Here is a 22837-nt window from a genome sequence, read left to right on the forward strand (position 1 = left end):
GTTTACAACAACAATAATTTTTCTAAACAGCAAAGAAACTATTCTACTTTGAAATGAATATTTACTCTCTTCTGCTAAGCAGTCTGGCTTCAAGGATCCTAGGCAAACTGACAAATTGAGAAACAATCTTTATAACACTTCTTTCTTTAAAAAGGACCTAAATTAGATAAAAACCAAATTTCCTGGCTGAATAAAACACTTCATCAGCAGCCTTTGGCTTTTTCTTAATCAGATTTTTAAAAAAATAAAATTTTCAGTCAATTTGGGAGATGTTTATGTAGATTCGTATTTGGTTTATGAAACGAATGCATTTGACTTTGTTTTACTTGCTGCTGTGGGTGGGGGTGTACTTAATAGTTGATTCAGATATGCAGTTGGGGGAGCTGACAGTTGTCTTTCCACCTTGAATCTCTCAGGAATGGTGCATAATTTCGAAGTTCCCAATCTCCTAGGGGAGTTGACAGAAAAAGTGAAGATGGGTGGATCAGGAAACAGGAAGACAGAGAGAGAGAGAGAGAGAGAGAGAGAGAGAGAGAGAGAGAGAGAGAGAGAGAGAGAGAGAGAGAGAGAGAGAGAAGTGAGACACAGAGTGAGAGAGACACAGAGAGAGAGACAGAGACAGACAGAGACAGAGAGGGTGGGGGAGAGAGAGAGAGGATAGAAAGGAAAGGGAGCATTGGGGAGTTCGGGGGACGGAGAGGAGAGGGAAAGGTAGAGAGTGGAGGAGAAAGACTTCCTCACTGCAGTACAGAAATTAAGAGTATTCAGGAGCTCCTTTTCCCAAAGCCTCAACTAATCTAAACCACAGTCCTTTTCTTTCCAGACCATGATGATGTGTTCCTTCTCGAGCACGGGATGATCTGCCCTTTCGGCTAGTCTAAAAACTCTGCTCGCTTTTTGGTGCAGAAGTGGTGGCCGCAAAGGGAGAAGAGTAGGTGGAGAGTTAGTCCCTCCGCCCACCACACCTCCGCCTCCCTCCCTCTCCCTTCAGCCCTAAAGCAGCAGCATCCCCCTTGGAGCCCAGTCCAGCTTCATTCCGGTACCAGTTCCCTGGGGGCTGGGAAACAGCAGCCACTTGCTGCCTGAGCAGATGGGGGTTCTGGCTGCTAGTGCAGCCTCTTGTTGATGTTGGGGTGTCAGAAAGGCAGCCGAGAGCCTATGATCTACTACACTGCAGTGCCAGCGTCAGGAGCCTCCAGCTCCGGAGCTGCCACTGCAGGACAGCGAGCCCACACTCACACTCGCGAGCGCGCACACACACACACACACACACAGCCCCACGCTCCCTCCGTACACACAAACAGAGCTACACGCACACTCTCCAAGGTTTCCTTTCCACGCAGCGATGCTTGCGGCAAACCAAGCCGTGGGACGAGGGGCACGGAGCTGTTGGGATGTGTGTGGTGCTATTTCCCTGAAAGGCAGCTGGGAGGTTCAGTGCCCAGACTCCCGGCTGCTGCTGCCGCCGCCGCCGCCGCCACCACCCAGTCCTTCTCCCTCTCCTCTTCCCTCCCTCTCTCCCTCCTCCCTCCCCCTTGTTGCTTGCCCACAACTACGCGGCCGCCCCAGAACGCCCCAAACTGATCCAGGGAGAAAGTGAACCCGTGGGATCTGACTCCCCGAAACACCTGCATTTGCATTTCTTATGTAATGTACTGCAAGTTCCCTCGTTGGAGCCCATTTGAACCGAAGCGCATGATCACCAACCATCACGCTACAGCCCAGACCCACATCCCAGCCCAACCAGGCAGCAAAGCACCCAAGCAGGTTTCAAGCCAAACAATAACAACCCCGTCCTCCCCAGCCCCCGGCGTGCGGTAACAGAATGCTGCTGGGCACCACGGGGCCCCTCGGACTCGGTTTCCCTCCAGCCATCAGCCCCGGGAAAGTCTCCTTGTGACATGATGTGTCACTGGCAGACGGGGGAATGAGTTAATCCACGGGCACCGTGAGCTAGTGAGGGAGAGGGAGGCGGGGGATGGCGGTGGTGGGAGGTAGGATGTCAGAGAGGGAGGGATGGGGCCTGATTTTACTTTGGTAAAGGTGATCAGTGTGACGACTATTCTGCAAGCTAATCAGAAAGTACTGTACCGGATCTCAGCTCCTGAGCCCCATGTCACCGAACCCACAGGGAGGGCAGTCTGACAAGTATAGAGAGCACCCCCCCCCCAGCCTTCTTCCCCATAACTACCGAAGCTTTAGCTGCCTAAGGGAAAACCGCTAAGCCACCGCACGTCAATCAATATTCCACCGAAACACGAATACAATAAAAAAGGGTTTAAAGTTTTCTCCCCTCCAGTGCTGGGATGTGTCACAGCCAAGGGATGCCGATGATGGTTCTCACATTCGCGGAAGCTAATCCAGCGGTTTATTCATACAACACCTTTACATGCAACGGCCGGTCCTGGCTCTTTATCTTTTCCCTTCCTTCCCTCTTAGTAGAATTGCAGAGCTATCTCTACGAGCAACAGACAGGTCATTATGAGGGAAAACAGAACATTATACATGTTTTGCTTACCAGTTGGGTTCTTGTTTTTCTTAAGACTCTTGCCACAAAGACACTGCAGCATATGCGTTCCTTTGCTGAAAATGTTCCAAAGAAACCACATTGATTTGGGCGAAAAGCAATCCAGCAGCTTAGACACCCTGAGAAAGAAGAGATCCTTGTGGTTGCATAATAATAATTTGAGATCAGTTCTCCTGAAGAGGGGCACCAGTTTTACCATAGGAAAAACGATAATATTCCGATCTTCTCCCAGTTTTTTCCCCTCACGTGGTATATTTCTTTGAGACTTCTCAATGACTGTTTTTTCGTCCAGGATGAATGATTTATTCCTTTAGATCAACACTGGATTATAACCAAAAGGGTGGGGGGGGAGAAATCCTTTTCAGCATGAAGCCAAACGAAAAGGCAAAGAAATCCCAACTGAGGCCAAAAACTAATCAGGGAGAACAGTAATGCACAAAAGATCCCCAAAGAGAAAACCATAGCCTTTTACTTGATCGCTATGAGGATGGGAGGATCTGCAGAAGCCAAAGCAGGAATCATCTTACTGAAAGAAGACTGCCATTGTGTAGCCCCTAGGAGAAAGGAAAAAGAAAAGAGGAGAAAAAAAAAAAAAAAAAAGGAAAAAAAAAAAAAAGAAAACACACAACCACACACACTCACACACCAATACCACCTCCGGAATCAAGTCTGACAGTTGAAGATACAGATTTCCCTCTGAAAGTGTCGGTTTTTTACAATAAATTTCCAGTGGTCTGAATAATCTGACTGAACCTGCAGTTCTCAATCACCTCGTAGAAAAGATGCAAATTTAAGTCCCCCTCCCCTTAGCAATCTTGTAGTAGGTGGAGAAAAAGGCAGATCCCCTTCCTCCTTCTTCTCACTCTCCTTGCTTCCAGCAACGGTGTGCATGAGGAAAATCTCCCCTCTGGATTTCTCTCCCAGCCTTGGATGTGAGTTACAGGCATTAGAGGGAGGAGGAGGAGGAGTTGAAGTTTGCATTGAAAAGACTGGCTTTCCATGACGTAGCCACGTGCTTTCAGACCCGTCACCAGTGAGATGCTTCCACCGGCCCGGGGAGGGCAGTGTCACTGCGTCTCTTTCCCAGTCTCCCCCTCCTCACACTGCCAGCCAACCCCCGTCACAACACTCTAACCTCTGCTCCCTCGCCCTCACGTCAACCCTAAATCGCAGCTGCTGCTGGCTTGCTCTTTACTGCAACAAAAAACATTAAAGATATTTCCTACTTTTAAAAGTGACTTCTGGAAAGGAATATAATAATAGTAGCATTGAAAATAAGTAAGTCATGGACAAGAAATAGCACAATAAAGGCAAAAGAAAACCTTTCATCTTTCTGTGCTATTGAAATTTTACTTTTATCTTTTCTTCTTATTTTTAGTTTCCTAAACATCAAAGCAATGTCTTTCAAATGCCTTTTTTGTGTGTGTGTGATGAACTCTTATGAAGGTTTTCATTGCAGAAAATACTATATCAGGATGGAGTTCTTTTAAAAAAATCTGTGGATATATGTGTGTGTGTTATATATGTATGTGTATTTGTGAATATACATACATATACATATCTATTTATAAATGTATATATGTTTTCCAGAAATGGCCCCACTTTGGCACTTGCCAAAATCTATCTAATAAAAGACTGGGACAAAAACACAGAATAGAATTGCATTTACCTCTGGCATTATATTTTCCTTAAATAATATTTTATCCAGAGACTTATGATAAACTATTCCATTTTAGCTCTTATTGAACTAAATTACTATTCGTTAATTGAATCAATCATAAACTGCCTGTTCTTGATTCTCCTCCTTGCTTAATATGCAACCTAATTATTACCCCACACTGAATAGCTTCCAAATAAGTCCTGGCAAAATTTCTCTCAGGATAGATTCCTAACTCCAATTACCCACCTAAAGGGTAAAATAGCAATCTTTTTTCAACAGCGAAATTAAATCTTATTTGTAGTTAAAATGTACTTCATAGATCTATGTAAAGTTTTATACTTGTCTAGTGCTATTCATGTATTGTTTCATTTAATTCTGAAAAAGACTGTGTGGGAGACAGTATTGTCACCCCATTTTACAGGTAAGAAAACTGAGGCTCAGAGAATTTGTGTGGTTTGTCCAAAGTCAGAGAGCTAATAGATGGCAAAGCCAGGACTTAAGGAGAAGTATTCTGATCTCAAATCTTTTCTGTCATATCTTTTCTTTCTTTCCTAGCCAACTCCTTGAAAAAGTAGTCTTACTGCCTCTTCTCCCTCTCACTCCTCAAACTTTTACAATCTAGCTTCCAATCTTCTCTCAACTGAAACTTCTATCTTCAAAGTTACCAAATCTCTTATTTGCCAGCCCTGATCCCTGATGTGGGATGTTTCTGTTTTGTTTTGTTCAATCTATTCTAATCTTTCTTGACCTCTCAAAAGCACTTGAAACTTTTGACCAGTCATCATCTCCCATCTGGATTTCTTCTAATTCATCTGCTATCTGTCTGATCACTTCTCAGTTACCATCATCTATATAATAAACTTTTATCAACTATAGATATTCTCCAAAGATTCTGTGATAACCCCATTTCGCTTCTCTCTGTAGAATGTTCTCATAGTAATCTCATCTGATCTCATAGATTTAACTATCATCTCTATGTACAAGACTCCCAGATCAATACATCCAGTCCATTTCTCCCCTAAGCTTCAATTCTGCATTACTTAGCGCCAACTGGACATTTCAAAATGTACATTCTGGATGCACCTTAAATTTAATACATCTAAAGCTGAACTCACTTTTTTTCCTCCTCTTATCCCTTCTTTCAAACTTCTTTTTCTGTCCACAATACCACCACCCTTCTGGTCTCATAGGTTCATAATCTGGGTTTTATTTCTCACTCTTCTCACATCACATATGCAACCAGTTGCCAAATTTCATCATTTCTATTTCCACAAAATCTCTCCTATTCAAACCCTTCTCTCCACTCATAGATTGATCATCTTAGTTTAGGCTCTCATAATTACTTCTTCACTAAATTATTATAACAGTTTCCTAGTTTGTCTCCCACCATCATCTTTTTTCCATCATAAACACTATCAAAGTAAATTTCCTTAAAAACAGATCTGCCCAAGTAATTCTTCTATTCAGTCAACTTTACTGATTGCCCATTGCTCTAGACTATGTTTTTTCATGGCTCTATAAACACCAAGAACCCACTTATCTTTCTTTTTTATTTTTTTATTATAGCTTTTTATTTACAAGACATATGTATAGGTAATTTTTCAGCATTGACAATTGCAAAACCTTTTGTTCCAACTTTTCCCCTCCTTCCCCCCACCCCTTCCCCCAGATGGCAGGTTGACTAATAAATGTTAAATATGTTCAATCAACTTATCTTTCAAGAATTATTGGGCATTACTCCCCCTGACATTCTCTTCCTTCCTGCCAAACTAACCATCTCTCTCTTCCCCATACACTTCATGTATCATTTTTCTGCTTATGCACTAGTTAGCCTTCATTCCTAGAATTCACTTCTTCCTCATTCCTCACTTCTCCCTCATATAATTTCTTTAAGATACAGCTCAAGCATCTTCTCCATGATGCCTTTCCTGATTCCTTCAACAATTAAGGCATTTTCTCCCAAATTGCCAATATTTACTACATTGTATATATTTTATATTTAATAACATTATATTTTTGCTGTATACTTTATATGTACTTATTGTCTTCCCCTTCCCCCATGAGAATGTGAATAGGAATTGATTCATTCTTGAATCCTTAGAATTTAGCCAGCACCTTATGCATAGTAAGTGTTTAATAAATACTTGATATATTGTTACACCAGGATGCCTCCAGAGTAAGTTATGTTAATTTTCTTCCTCTTGAAACAAATGCATATGTATGAGAAAATTGATATGGTAGCTAATAATTGTCCCCTACCTCCAACTCCTAACTAAAAAAAAGAAAACAAAAACAAAAACACACATGCATAATTCTGACAGGTCAATCTTAATGACAAAACATAATAATGAGTGGCATTAAATAACACTTTTAAATTTGTCAAGTATTTTTTTATACATTGGTTCATTTGAGTCTCAGAGCAACCCTGAGGTAGGCACTATTATTTTTCCTATCTTAAGTATACAGAACTTGAGGCACAGAGAGGTTATGTGACATGCCCATTATTTCAGAGCTAATAAGTGTTTGAGGTAGAATTTGAATTCTGGTCTTCTTAATTCCAAGTCTATTGTTTTAACCAAATAATCTAATTAATTCAAAATTAAAATACTACCTTTTTGATAGTATATATATTTGATTTCAAGTTATCTCAATTTCTGATTGAGGTATTGTGATTTGACAAGGCAGCCACATGGTACAGTGAAAAAAATACTATTTGAATCAGGAGATAATCTTTGAATACTGGCTCTGCCATTTACAACCTATATGACCTGAACAGATCCCTAACCCAATTTCAGTCTCACTTTTCTTATCTACTAAAGGAGGAGTTTGATTAACTATCCCCAGACATATGATTCTATAATTTTAAAAAAAATTAAGTTACATTGGAAATTGTAATAGATAGCTGTTGGATAATAGAAATATGATAAACCCATTTCCTACAAACTTTTCAGTATTATAGAAATGAAGTCCAGAATTTGTACTCAGTATCTAGTGCCCACTAGAAGAAATGGGGTAAAATGAGAAAAATGGACAACTAACAAACAATTTTGCAGGAGAAAAGCTAAAAGAATATCAACCTAAAGAGTTTCAGAATTAACTATACCTCTGCTCTTTCAAGGGCCATCTGTATCTTCTACCTGGCTTTAATAGTAGAGAGACATTAAAAAGGTTAATTGCATTTTGAATAAGCAGAAGATTTGAGAAGGCAAGGATGTATACCTAAAATATAGAAGTTTCATTTTTAAATAAATTAGCTTAAGAAGCAAAATTGAAGACACTCAAAGAAGTTAGTTCTCCCACTCCTATGATTTTTATGGCTGAATTACTAGACTGGTAGATCAGGAAAATGCTATAAACATCAAATGCCTAAATTTCACCAAGGTATTTGACAATTCAATTAATGAGCATTTATTGATCACTTAGTATATGCCAGACACTGGAATAGGCACTGGGAATATGGGACCAAAAAACAAAATAGTCTCCGCCTTTAAGCAAGAGAAAAGAAAATTATATGCACATATATACATACCAATAAGTAAATATGAAATAGAAAATAAAGAGAAAATAATTTCAAGGGGTAAGGCATCAATTAGTCATTAAAAATAATTTATCACCTACTGTATTCCAGGCACTATGCTAAGTGCTGAAGGTACAAAAAGATGTAAAAGACAATCTCTGTTTCCAAAAAGCTCATGGCTCAATGGAGAAGACAACAATAAGCAAATAGTTAATAGAGAAATAAAGCTATATGGGATAAACATTGTTTAGTCATGTCCAGCTCTTTGCAATCCCATTTTGGAGTTTTCTGGCAAAGATACTAAAGTGGTTTGTCATTTCTTTTTTCAACAGGATAAATAGGAAATAATTAAAAGAAATAAAGAACTAGAATTAAGAGAAAATTTCCTGTTGAAGATGGGGTTTTAGTTTTGCATTTTGAGTGATGGAGTATTCTCCTAATGACCTTGTGACATAAAGAGAGCAAATGTTCTTATTTTCTCTATTTTACAAAAGGAGAGCACAAAGTACTGGGGACATCAAAAATACCCTTCTATAGGAAATGCTACCCTAGTTGTCCCACAAGGTAGAATCAAAGTGCATCAATATTCTAGCAATTGTGCAAATCGAGCTGGAATGTTATGTACAAGAAACACAAATAGACCACTATATCTGTATCACAGAGTGCTTGAGGAAGAATACTGAGTAACTGGTCCCGAGTAATTCTTGAGATGTGGCCTGGGAACTCCTGAGGCTTCCCAAGACATTTTTCAGGTGTGGAAGTCTGTGAGATCAAAACTAATTCCATTAAATTTTTAAGACATTTTAATTTCTAATATGGAATATATCAATGGATATAACCCACATTAAAATACTCCTTGGATGAGGGTCCTAAAATAATTTTTAAAAGTATAAAGGAGCCCTAATACTTAAGAGTTCAAAATCTATTACTCAAGAGAAATAAATTGGAATCAGATTGTGTGTGATGAGCTTTAAATGCCAAATAGGATGGGAAGGGAATAACTATGCATATAGTACCTACTATGTAACAGGTGCTGTGCTAAGCACTTTTTACAAATATCTCATTTGATCTTCAAAACAATCCTGAGGTAAATGCTATTATTATGCCCATTTTAAAAAGGAGAAAGGCACCAATTTTTTAAGTGACTTGGTCAGGGTCACAGTTAGTTTCTCAGGCCAGAGTTGAAGTCAGATCTTCCAGATTCTAGGCCCAAATAGCCTTCTATTGTGTCACCAGCTGCCAACCAACAAAGACATTTATATCTGGTGCTCAGGAACCTATGTAACTTCTTGAACATGGATAAGTGACATGAGCTTTACAAATATCAACTTGTCAGCAGATGAATTGAAGAATGAAAGAACTGAAGGCAGGGAGATTAATTAAAAGGCTATTGAAGGGTCCAGGTAAAAAAGGATAAAGACTTGAACTAGAGTCGTGGCTGTGTCAATAGAGTGGAGGGGCGAGATAGGAAAAATCAGCAGACCTTGAAAAAATGATTGAATCCAGGAGAGATGAGTAATAGTGAGAGACAAAGATGACTGAGGTTGCAAATTTGTGTGACTAGGAGGAGGCTGGTATACCAGGAAATTAGGAAAAGAGAGGAGTTTTGGGGGGAAGATAATGAGGTTCATTTTGGATGTGTTAACTTGGAGATGCCCAAATAGACATTTCCAAGATATTCAGGGAAAGGGTTCTGGCAGACTGTTAGTGGAAGCAGCATAGATCACTAGAAAGAGTGCTGGATTGGGAGGCAGAGATTCTAGGTTCATATCTTATCTCTGACGATTAATACCCAAGTGACTCTGGGGGAGACATTTAACTTCTCTATTTTTTTCACCTCCAAAATAAGGAGACTGGACTAATTGGTCTTTGGGTCCCTTCCAGGGCTACGTATATAATTATATGGTTTTACAATCTTAATTGCGATTTATGAATGGATATACATCTAGAAGCAGATTTTTATGTTCAGCATAGAATTAATATGACTTGAATGAAGTCATAGATGGCATGCTTATCATACTTGTAGATTATATAAAGATGGAATGGAAAGCCTATACACTGTATTATAGAATCAGTATCCTAAAAGTATTCAATTACTTGGAATTGTGAGTTGGAGTTAACAAAATGAAATTTAACTAAATGGATCTGTGATTCTATCACTGTGGATAACTTTTCCAACAATGCAGACAAAATTCCAACCTTGATGCCCATCCTGTGGGACTCTTATCTACATTTTCTCTCTCTTTTTTTTTTTTTTTTTTTTTTTTTTAAGGCTGGGGTTAAGTGACTTGCCCAGGGTCACACAGCTAGGAAGTGTTAAGTGTCTGAGACCAGATTTGAACTCCGGTCCTCCTAAATTCAAGGCTGGTGCTCTATCCACTGCGCCACCTAGCTGCCCCCTACATTTTCTCATAAAGATACCACAGAGGGTTCCCTCAGTGCGCTAATAATCTTCCTCAAGTTCTCATAATATTGAAAGAATAGCAAGAGAGTTCTGGGATGTACACTGTTATCCTTCAGTCTTTCTAATGGGCCCAGCTTTTCCCTTCCCCAGATGTTAATTTCTTTGATGACAGCTTTTTAAATGCTTCTTCAGTTTTTTAACATGTGATGACCTTCACCATGACTTGCCCAGGCAGACAGAAGGCATAGTAGATAGAGCTCTAGGCCTGGAGTCAGGAAAACTTGAGCTTTCTGAGTTCAGGTCCAACCTTAGACACTTACTAGTTGTCATCCTGGGCAAGTCATTTAGCCCTTTTTGCCTGAGTTTTCTCATCTGTAAAAATAGCGGGGGAAGCTAATGGCAAACTACTCTAGTACTTTTGCCAAGAAAACTCCAGATAGGGTTATGAAGAATCAAACACAACTGAAATGACCTAATGTAAATAATAACCTTGACTTGGCATATAACCTCAGAACCTGCCTTAAAACAGCTTGAATCTTGGAGGAACAATGGCAATCACCATAGGTTGCCTCATCCCAAAAGTACCTCAAATATGGAAACAAATTCTTGACCGGCTCTGAACAACCAGATAAGGTAGAGGATGTAGGAGTTTTCAAGAATAATCTCAATTTGAATGTGACAAAACTGTTACTTTTCCAGTCCCTGATAAAATAATTACTTTATAAATAACACTATAGGCTGACATCTTGTCCATCTCATGGTTCAAAAGCCATATTCAGAGCTGGCTATACAGGGAAGAATGCAATCACCCTTTTCTTATCTAAAAGGGCCCCAGGAATTATTTCCACAGGACACATTGTGTAGATTTCCACTTATTTCCCAGCCAGCTGCTTGAGCAGTCCCAGTCTCACCTCAAACTTCACTAGGTGATATGTCTGGTTTTCTTGATAATCTGGCAGAGAAGAATACATAAAATGTTCTTACTACAAATGTTGTCTTTTTTCAAATATTTACATCATATATAGAATCTCGAGGATTGGGCAACTCAAACCTGGTTTGATTCAGTCAAAGTCTGATTTCAGTCAGGGCAGGATCTCATTACAATCAAAATAAGATGCTCTCAAGGAGAAAGGGACACACAACTCCACACTACCATACTGTCCTCCATTAGGGAACTAGGTTACAAAAGTAATTCATTTTTCTGGAATCAAATATGTGGAATTTCCCATTTTAGCCACCTAAAAAAAGAGTCAAAGGTTCTAGAGTCTCAGATGAGTTTAGATGATTTTGCAAAAGCAACTACTCTGCAACTTCTCTAAGCCATAGAACTCTGCCACTGACAAAAATTTTATGTCCTTTTCATTAGACCACCCATATATCTTTCCATTGTTTAATTGTTCATTAATTAGTCATTTACGGTTCTTTCTCAACTCCCCAAATCCTTGGTCATGAAAACCTCTGACCCTCTAACACTCCTAAGAAAGAAGCCATTTGCTGAAAGTTATTGAGAGAAAAGTGGAAAGAAGAGAGGAGGGAAATAGTAATGAGATAGGACTAAGACTTTCTTCACCCAATCCTCATCTTCCTTTCCTGCTTCTATTTCTTTCATTATAGCTATAATTTTAGCAAGATTAAGTATTCTCCGATAACATCTCATGCATTGTCCCATCAGCCCCTATCCCATTTAGATTATCCTTTTTTACCTGTACAGGTACTAAATCCATAAACTACTCTTCTAAGAATAATCCTTAAAAATAAAAAGCTCATTCACATTTGCCTCTAATCATATATAAAGGTAATTTATTTTGATCTTCCGTATGTTAACAATCCAGCTTTTCTAAAACCAATAAGAGACAAGGGATACTTAATCTTATTATACTTCTATTATCTCTGTCAAGTTATTTAAGCACTCATTGTGCTAATCTTTATTACAAAGTCAGTCATCACACTGAAATTATACCTCTTATATCACAAGAAACACAACCACCACAAAATATCACTATCTTTTTAAAAATTTTTAAAATTAATTTTATAATTATAAAAAATTTTTTTGACAGTACATATGCATGAGTAAATTTTTTTTATAACATTGTCCCTTGTATTCATTTTTCCAAATTTTCCCCTCCCTCCCTCTACTCCCTCCCCTACATGACAGGCAATCCCATACATGTGTTACAGATACAATATATGTGTGTAAATACAATATTCTTGTTGCAGGTTAAGAATTGGATTCCGAAGGTATAAGTAACCTGGATAGACAGTAATGTTAACAGTTTAAATTCACTTCCCAGTGTTACTTCTCTGGGTGTAGTTATTTCTGTCCATCATTGATCAACTGGAAGTGAGTTGGCTCTTCTCTATGTTGAAGATACCCACTTCCATCAGAATACATCTTCATACAGTATTGTTGTTGAAGTGTACAGCGATCTTCTGGTTCTGCTCATTTCACTCAGCATCAGTTCAAGTAAATCTCTCCAAACCTCTCTGTATTCCTCCTGCTGGTCATTTCTTACAGAGCAGTAATATTCCATAACATTCATATGCCATAATTTACCCACCCAGTCTCCAACTGATGGACATCCATTCAACTTCCAGTTTCTAGCCACTATGAAAAGAGCTGCCACAAACATTTTGGCACACACAGGTCCCTTTCCCCTCTTTAGTATTTCTTTGGGATATAATCCCAATAACAGCAATGCTGGATCAAAGGGTATGCACAGTTTGATAACTTTTGGGGCATAATTCCAGATTGCTCTCCAGAATGGCTAGATTCTTTCACAACTACACCAACAATGCATTAGTGTCCGAGTTTTCCCACATCCCCTCCAACATTCATCATTATTTGTTCCTGTCATCTTAGCCAATCTGAGAGGTGTGTAGTGGTATCTCAGAGTTGTCTTAATTTGCATTTCTCTGATCAGTAGAGATTTGGATATAGTTTCAATTTCATCATCTGAAAATTGTCTGTTCATATCCTTTGACCATTTATCAATTGGAGAATGGTTTGATTTCTTATAAATTAAGGTCAGTTCTCTATATATTTTGGAAATAAAGCCTTTGTCAGAACCTTTAACTGTAAAAATATTTTCCCAGTTTGTTACTTCCCTTCTAATCTTGTTTGCATTAGTTTTAGAACATCACTATCTTATAGTTGATTGTTAAGTCACCCAAAGCTCATTTCTTCTATACTTTCCTTATCCCACTTTAGCAACTAATTTAAATACTAAGTAAATATAATCAGACAACCTTTTGCTGACAAGTGCTAACTAGTTTAGAGCAAGGCTTAAACTTTTTCTGCTCCCCTTTTCAACCAGTGAAAATTTTACATATCTCTGGATATATATTGGTATGTAAACTAGGTATACAAATCAAATATTTATTGATAATAAAATCATGATTTTGTGACCTCCACATTCAATTACAAGACCCTTTATGGGGTTGCAAACCATAGTTTAAGAATCTGGGATTTAGAACAGACCTAACACAGGCTAAACTAGTAGTTCTGGCTCTTTTGGAAGGAGGAACAACAACAACAAAGTATTTGTGAACCATTTGTGAAGTATTTGTGGACCATAAAAATAGATTAAAAGCAATTTTATGTAATATTTAAAAGAATACAATTTAAAAAACTATGGTCTCTCTTCCTCTGCATTTACTAAGTCCTATTCTTGGGGAAGTGGGAATTAGATTGAAAGCTTAATACCAATTTCCCAAAGACAGCAAAGCAAGGTAAACCAACAATGATCTTTAGCTAAAGTATGAAACTCCACCCAGGTTATACTCCACAGTGTGGTCTAAACCAGATTAAAATGTAATTGGGAAATACTTAACTAAATAAAGTTGCAATGAAACATTGATAACATTACATTTTAAAACTAAGTCATTGTGCAGCCACAAATATCCTTATGTTCAGTTAAAGTGACCTCATTTCTTTTTGAGTTTGTCACCACTGATCTAGAAAACAAATTCTCTGTTCTCTTAAAGAGATACTAAATGCTACCTACATAAAACAAGTATTTGTCCTACCACTAAAATTATCTTTTTAAAAATATTTATGTAATCCATAGTTCAACACTTCTAACTCTGAACTGTACAAATCAGGTCTGATCTCCAATACTGCCTATTTTGCATTTGCTATCTTTGACTTGATGAACCCCAAAATTTACTTTGAGAGAATCTCAGGATAGAATTTATATTTAGGCTTCCAATTAAATTAGTCAAAAAATTTACCAGTTCTAATATAAGCACTCAAGGTTATAATCCTTCTATTGGGAAAATTAAAAAATAGTAATCTTAGAAAATTATAAGCAATAATTTTCTCTCTTTTTCTTTTTCTCTCTATCAGTTTATCATATTATAAGCTTTCTAAAGGCAAACAAACATGATAGTTATTTAGAGGTGCAGACCCCTCCCAAGTCCTACTTAATCCAGATAAACATGTAGCCCTCTAGATGCATATTGCCACTTGGTGGATTGGACTCTCTTCAGATGGAAGATTATTTTGGTGCTTTCACACTTTTCTATATTATCAGAATAATGTAGTAATAATATAATTAAAAGTCCAGCTCATCTGTTCTTTTGTATTCTGGATTTTAATTTCTACATGTGTTTCCATCTCAATGGGCCAAGAACATGGTTCTCATCTCTTTAAGAAGCTAGTTCTGACTTTGAACTCTCATAGTTAAAAGGCTAGATTCCAGAATTGACTTCTGCCCAGGAGGCCCCCCTTCATTGAGAGGGTAGGTTCTGAAATTTATTCAATTTGGTATTACTAGAATTAGTAATTAAAATTTTATATTACACCCCTCAAGGAGAAAATCTGAATTCTCTTGCCCATATGAAACTCAGGAATTCTCATCCCTTGGCTATACGAATATGTATATATCTACCATTGCCTCCAAGGTTATTTGAAGAAATCAAGATATTCCACAGTGCCAGAGTGACTGCCATCTTTGGGATAACTGGGACACTTGATAGAACCAATTCCACAGTCTCCAGGAAACTTGTAGTTTGCCCCAAGATAGTTATTAATGGAACCTGGTGATGTGGGATTGGAGAAAGGAGGCTTAGAACTTGGCCTGATCCCAACTCTGCTGAAAGAGAAATAATAAAAAGGCCAGTTGTCTTGTCTTCATGGGCCATCGCATAGGGCTGCCTTCTCTCAGAACAGCCCATACTATAAGAATTAATGATCATGAGCTGCTTGTCATTCAGTCATTCCAGTCACTTCTAACTCTTCATGACCCCATTTCCTTTCTTAGTAAAGACACTAAAGAGGTTTATCATTTCTTTTTACAGCTCACTTTACAGATGAGAAAACTGAGGCCACAGAGTTCAATTATTCGTTCAGGGCCACACAGCATAAGCCTGAGACTAGAGCTAAACTCAAGGAGATGAATCTTCCTGACTCCAGTTTTATATTTTATCCACTGGACCACCTAGCCGCCCATGAGCACTTCCATATAAGTTAATCAAGTGACTCAAGCAGTGATGCTTTTCACTGTCTTGGACACATAATCAAACCAATTCCTTTGTTTTCTTCTCCAAGGAAAACCTATAAGCATCTTTTCCATTTATATAGTTTCTCTTGGTCTTATTTTTATTTATAATAAAATATTAAGAATGATACAATTCAATTCCTCCATAGATTGCTTTTTATATAAAAATCTCACTTTTAGAATATAATAATTATATTACTATTTAGAGACTAAGAACTGTATCCTTAGTAACTTTTGCCTTTTTTGTCACTTTGCCCATCACTGCAAAAGGGAAAGGAGGACATACAAGTGTAAGACTCATTTTGTATTTTCTTTGTTTCATGGGTTGCCATGACCAAATTATTCATTTGTAAGACACTAAATTATTTGTGATAAGCCTCTCCATACTTGAGTAGAATAGTCCTTGGAGACCAAATATAATCTGTTGTTTGAGCCATTTTTGAAACCTTTCTGGTGTGATAAGATTTGCTGGAGTTTATACTCCACTGAAATAACCCTTGAGTACCCAAGGTCACCTTCAAATCACAATGAAGCATTGGAGAAAGCCTTCATGGAAACAGACTTGGATTTTAAGAAATCATCTGGGCAAGTCAGGATGGAAGAAACATAATTCAAAAGCAGTTCTTATGGGGAAAAAAGTAATGCTTTTCTGGTAGACAAATGGCTAATTATATGCCAGTAGTGGGAGGAGACAGCCAAAAACATATTGTGATTTTAGGCTGCTTTAACAGAAGTATAGTTTCCAAAGCATGGGTGGTGATAGTTTTGGTGTAATGTGGCCTTCTCAGAACTCACCTTATGTAATGTATACAATCTTGAGAATCATTTTAGAAAGGATACTGGCAAGATTCTTCAGAATAACTAGAATTGCAAAGGGACTGGAAACCATCCATTACAAGGATTAAATTGAACCTAGCTAACAAAAGACTTGAGAGGGGTGAAAGAGATGAAAGTATGGTAGGAGTTTTTAAATATTTGGAGAGTTGTATACATAAATAAATATTTGTTAATTTTGTTCTATTTATTGTATAAAGTTTTTGTTATAAAGTTATAATAAAACACTAATTATTCTAAGAAAAGAAAATTATTTTTTTAATGCAATCTGCATCTGGGGTTATCTTCAGTCATCCCCATTTATGTCTTGCCCACTGGACTCAGATGTACCTGCAGGAGGGAGGGAGGTTGATGACTTTGCAAAGCTTTTGTCTCACTTAAATCCAATTCACTTTCAAGTCAAGACATCACCATCCTGTCATTGGTCCTCTTTGAGAATGAGGGACAAACAACAACAACAATTTGAGTAGATTATTTTATGAAAAGTTGAGTTCAATTGAACAAAAATTAGCTATATAAGCTAATATATTTGAATTTAGGTCTTGATTCCAGGACACTGAGTCACAACTGTATAATTGGTAATAACAGGTTCCTTAGCTATTCAAATTTAGAAATACTTAAGTCTTTAAAATAAAATAAAAATTATTTTATAACAGTCAAATAAAAGGTAAGTCTTCATGTTCTCTTTCATTTGCAAGCTATTTTTTTAATTGAGAAATGTCAAATTGCTATTTTGCAAATTTATTATCTATAGGTCTATTTTTTTCTATAAATGTAGCTACTTTCTCTTTCTGGATCAGAATACACATTTGAAGACCTTATATCAATTCATTTTGAGTACACAATTTTTCAAAAAAATTCACCAAATACATGTTTCAGAAGGAATATTTGCTACAAAATCCATTTATTCCACTTTTATTGTCTCTAAGAAATTTGTTCTTTTAGCTCAAACAATCCAATAAATAATTTGAAATGAGAAAGTCAGAATATTTCACAATAATACAGAAGTGCTTTGTGTTTTGTGTCCTATCTTTTCATTGCTTTGTTTTGATAAACTGGAGCTTCTTACTCATTAGTATCAATACAAGTGGTTGGTTGTGAAATATACACTATATATAAATCACATGAGGTGTGCCACATGTTAAAATAAGTACTTTAGACCTTTGTTTCATTCTGACATGGAATAAGCTTGATCAGAGTAGATTTCAGTGCAATTCTCCCATAGAATATGTTTTTCATTATGTATTAATCCAATTAATTTTATATATACATTCAATATTCAATATATTAAGAATTTCTCTGTGGCAAATCTTTTCTAATAGTTTTTCAACAACAAAATATATGGATATATAGATGTAACCAAGAAGATCTTCAACTAAATGTGCTATTTCTTTCACTTACAATGCAAAAATAGATTTAAATTTCCCAATCAATTTATCATAGATTTTTAAAGGACAATTCTCTTTACTGTTTGTAACTAGAACTAGTCAAGGTTACTCTGTTTATGATTGACCAAGCATTGTTTCAACCACAAGTAGCTTCAAGTAGCACCAGTGTTTTTCCTAAAAATGAGATTTTTTTACACTTAGCTATTTTATATAACACATTTTATATCATATAAACATCTCTTTGATGTCACAGATATGAATTTTGAAAACACTTGTGAGGGCTTATTACTTTGCTTTCTTGTACTTCAGAACTGTTGCACCTTCTGTTTTCTCTTTATTGTATTGCTCTCAAAAAACTTCTAAAAGACAAATAATGCTCTCTTAGTTTTAATATGAGGCTATATAGTATCATAACTAAGAGAATCTGCTAAGAGATGCAGGTAGGAAAACTCCCCTGAATTCTTAAGGCTTGTCTATTTCTACTACTACTATCACCACACCTCCACCACCACCATCTACTACTATTACTACCATTACTACCACTACTACTACCACCATCACCACAACTACTTCTTTTACTTACTTATTAACTACTATTATTACTATATTACTACTACCACCACCATTACTACTACTACTTATTAGCTACTACTACTATTACTACCACCACCACCATCACTACTATTTACATATTCATCACCACCACCACTACCATTATCACCACTACAATAATCACCACCACTATTACTACTTATATATTAACTACTAACACTACCATTACTACCACTACTATTATCACCAACCACCACCACTACTATTACTACCACCACCACTATTACTACTACTATTACTACCACCACCACCATCACTACTATTACTAATACTATTACACCACCACCACCACCACTACTATTACTAGTATTACTACCACCATCACCACTACTATTACTACTACTATTACTACCACTTCTACTACTTACTTATTAACTATTACTATTACTACCACTATTATTACCACCACCACTACTATTACTACCACTACTACTACTACTATTATTACCACCACCACTACTACTACTACTACTATTACTACCACCATCACCACTACTATTACTACCACCACTACTATTACTACCACTGCCACCACTACTATTTACATATTAACCACCACCACCACCATCACCACTACTATTACTATTACTACCACCACCACCACCACCACTATTACTACTACTATTACTACCACCACCACCACTACTACTACTATTACTACTACCACCACCACTACTACTACTACTATTACTACCACCATCACCACTACTATTACTACTACTATTACTACCACTACTACTACTACTATTATTACCACCACCACTACTACTACTACTATTACTACCACCATCACCACTACTATTACTACCACCACTACTATTACTACCACTGCCACCACTACTATTTACATATTAACCACCACCACCACCATCACCACTACTATTACTATTACTACCACCACCACCACCACCACTACTACTACTATTACTACCACCACCACCACTACTACTACTATTACTACTACCACCACCACTACTACTACTACTATTACCACTACCAGCACCATCACTACTACTTACATATTAACTACTCCTACTACTCACCTTTATGAGTATTCTAGAGCGTTCCTGGGGGCAATCCCTAATTCTTTGTTTTGCCCTGCCCCTGCTCTATCACACAAGAGCTTGTTCAGGGTTCCCTTTTTCCCTATAGAGATGATAACAAGTATACCTTATCCAAGTGAAATCACTTAAGGAGAGATGGTTTGAGTCATGATAAATTTGTATGCATTAGAATCTATTCAACAGTGAGGATGCATTTCTATGGATTAGACTCCAGTGAATAAGGACTCAGAGAAAATGGTTTATAATCTAAGCTCTGCAATGACTTTAGGGTGATCTGGCCAAAGTTATTCTGTCTTTAAGCACTTCTATTTCTACTTCTTTTAAAAGTAAACTACACTGATGTGTCATTAAAATTTGTGGAAGAAATTTATCCAGAGATCTTTTTCAATTTAGGAATAGATTTATATTCTCCAAAGTTGGAAATGTATTTTCCTTAGAAAATAGTTCTCATAAATATGGCAGCATTGTGGCTAATAAAAGGATTCACTGTACAAGAATAACATCAGCTGCACAGCTGCTGAGAGAGGGAGAAATTTGAATTACATAGCACAGACACATGTCACACATTAGCTATCTATATAATCTCTGGATTAAAAGGGAATAAGCCACTCTACAATCCAAATATGTTATCTCTACAAAGTCATCTGTAGAATATATTATTTCCTCCATATTGCTTTGTATTGGTATATATTTCTGATAGGATTATCCTACTTACATTAAGGATAGAATCATATTAATCAATAAAATTTGAATTTTATTATATTTTTCTTGAGAGATTATAGTATTGAGCTTAAATTTCACATTGCCTACATAAGAACTCTTGTAAAGAGCCAATCCAATTCTTAAATTATCATGAACTAACATTATTACAAACAACTAAATTCTAATATTAAATGCAAAAGGATAATTGTCATTAAATCCATCTATCAGTTACCTGCTCTTTTAAAAGTGCTATTCTCTGATTACCTTTGTTAGATAAGAACGTTTCTAATTGAACCAATCAATCATAACTAGGTTTGAACAAAGTCTGGAAACCTCCTGAAATAATGAAGACATTCCATGTAGGTTTGACAGAAAATTCAAACCGAGTAAGGAACTTAGCACTTATCTAGGGCCTCTCTAAAAACAGGCAGCTAGTTCAGAACCCAAAAGTTTCAAATAGAGAATTGCCCCTGAGAAGGAATCACTTGCAGGGAAAGGTGTTTTGGACTCAGTTTAGATCTCCTTTTCCCTAACCTTGATCAGAGAAGGGCTTTGTGAGCTCCAAAGAGTCTGTAGGATTTGGGGATTACTTATCTTTCCATAGCATCCTTTAAACAATCCCAGAAGAGTTGATAATATCTGCATCAAAAGTCAACTTATGTCTAGTTGTTCTGGGCTTTCGATGCAGACATTATCTATCTTCTCCACCATTAATCTTTTGTCTCATCTCCTTTTCTAAATAGCAACCCTTCAAATATAGTTTTGTCTCTAGAAAAGTTGATATATCTTATCAACTATAGTTGCTCTATCCTATAACTTGTTTCAGTTATTCTCTTAAATTTGGAGAATATACCCTTTTCTTCCAAAGGTTTCTAATTGCAGAAGACAGAGGTTGTGTTCATCTTTTTTGAAGGATCTTTGACCTCCAAACCAAAAAGAAGGAGCTGAGATATCAGCAAGTACTTAGCAAGTCAGCAAATTAGTGCTTAAATAAAGAAATATTATCAACTTGTAAACAAACTTTTCTAGAATAAGTTATTATGTATAGAAAAAAATGCATCAGCCTAAAAGAATTGCTTCTACCCTCAGTGGTAACTTGGCTGAACAGTACTCTGGCTCATTATTTTTTAACATTTCTTAAACACCCACGATTTGCTGGGTGTTGGTCACAGTGAATCAGAAATGGAGCTGAGAACAAAACCCAGGCCTCTGGAAGCCCAGACTAATATATACCATCTCTAGCACATGAAGACCATTTCTCATCTAAAACATAAGAATATCAGCATTGAATGGCTTTCAACCAAAGGCAGAGTAAGGCCAGTGGTCTGTAACTAATGTGTTTAAGGATTAATAGCTCTATTTATCTAAAAATATTTGCAAATCCACACCATGTATGCCTGCACATTTTATCTCTGGCATTTAGTCTGCCAATTCATCAGAAATTTGGCCAGCCTCTTAAGAGTATGAAAAATCTGTTCCTGAGTCTTCCAGAAACTTAAGCTTTGTCACCATGAGACATAGTTGTGTGCAGGTATTTGATACTAATGGGGTCTCAGACATATGTATGATGGATATAAAATTTTAAGAAGCTGAGAGGGAAAGGCCTTCTAGTTGGACCCAATTGGGACAGTGCCACAAAATATGCCAATGAGGTCAGTGATCAAAATAGTTTGTTAAGTCGAATGACCCTGATATAAGTTGAATGAACCAGTTGAACATTGAAAATTTCAGCTAGTTTATTTATACCACTCCTCCTCCCTCAAAATTGGTTTGACAATTTTTTTATTTGATTGAATTTTTAAAATAAAGCTTTTGGAGATTATGTAGATATAGACAAAGAAATTGATTTTTATTTTTTGCAAAAAAATGAAATCATTACATTTCTTTAATATGATTAAATCATCTTTTTTTTCCTTATAGAGTAATTTTATTACAATTGCAATAAGCAACTGAATTCTGAAAAGAATTCAAAGTAAGGAAAAGATCATCAAATTCAAATGTAAATCTCAGCTTTCCATCACATTGTAAAGAGGGAAATAAAATCCAGAACTTCAGCAGACTAATAATAATATATTAATATAATAATAAACATAATAATAAATACAAATATATTAAAGAAGTCATAAATAAGAATATAGCCAGGAACAAGATTAATGAAGGAACTAAAACAAAGAAAAATTTATTGGAAGAAGTTGCATTAAAAAGAAAACTAATCATGGGAAAGTGCTTAACCTACACATCTTTTGCTATCTTCTAGGCTTGTAGTAAATGTGACTTAAGGCAAAGGATCAAAAGCTTTTGCTTACTCCAAACTAGTCTCATAGTCATTAATAATTAGTGAGAAAACAATCCTAGATAAGTAGACATAAACTAATTGCCTATAAATTTTCTACCCAAATGCATATATTTGTCAGGAAAACAATTATTCTTCCTCCATGTGGTTTTTCTGTAAAGATAATAGCACTTATTTTTCTAGTGGTCTTGATATAATGTAGTATGAGATATCCACATGGTCCCATGAAATGATGTTTTCTACTGTCTTTGGTGGTCCAGTAAAACCAAGAGTGATCACTTCATTATTTGATTCTGCAAAGAGAATCTGTGAGCCATTCTTTCAGTTAGATGGATTTT

General features: G+C 36.7%; 1 protein-coding gene across 1 annotated transcript in view; it reads right to left on the bottom strand.

The window, feature by feature from the left end:
- The window catches only part of FGF14 (fibroblast growth factor 14), a 774907-nt gene extending 771765 nt beyond the window's left edge, over positions 1–3142 (bottom strand). Inside the window, exon 1 of the mRNA XM_074299470.1 lies at positions 2519–3142. Coding sequence (XP_074155571.1) covers positions 2519–2726 — 208 coding nt within the window. The 5' untranslated portion in view covers positions 2727–3142. The remainder of the gene's footprint in view (positions 1–2518) is intronic.
- Positions 3143–22837: the final 19695 nt, after the last annotated feature.

This window comes from Sminthopsis crassicaudata, chromosome 3 (genome assembly GCF_048593235.1).
Source record: "Sminthopsis crassicaudata isolate SCR6 chromosome 3, ASM4859323v1, whole genome shotgun sequence".
Lineage (NCBI taxonomy): Eukaryota > Metazoa > Chordata > Mammalia > Dasyuromorphia > Dasyuridae > Sminthopsis > Sminthopsis crassicaudata.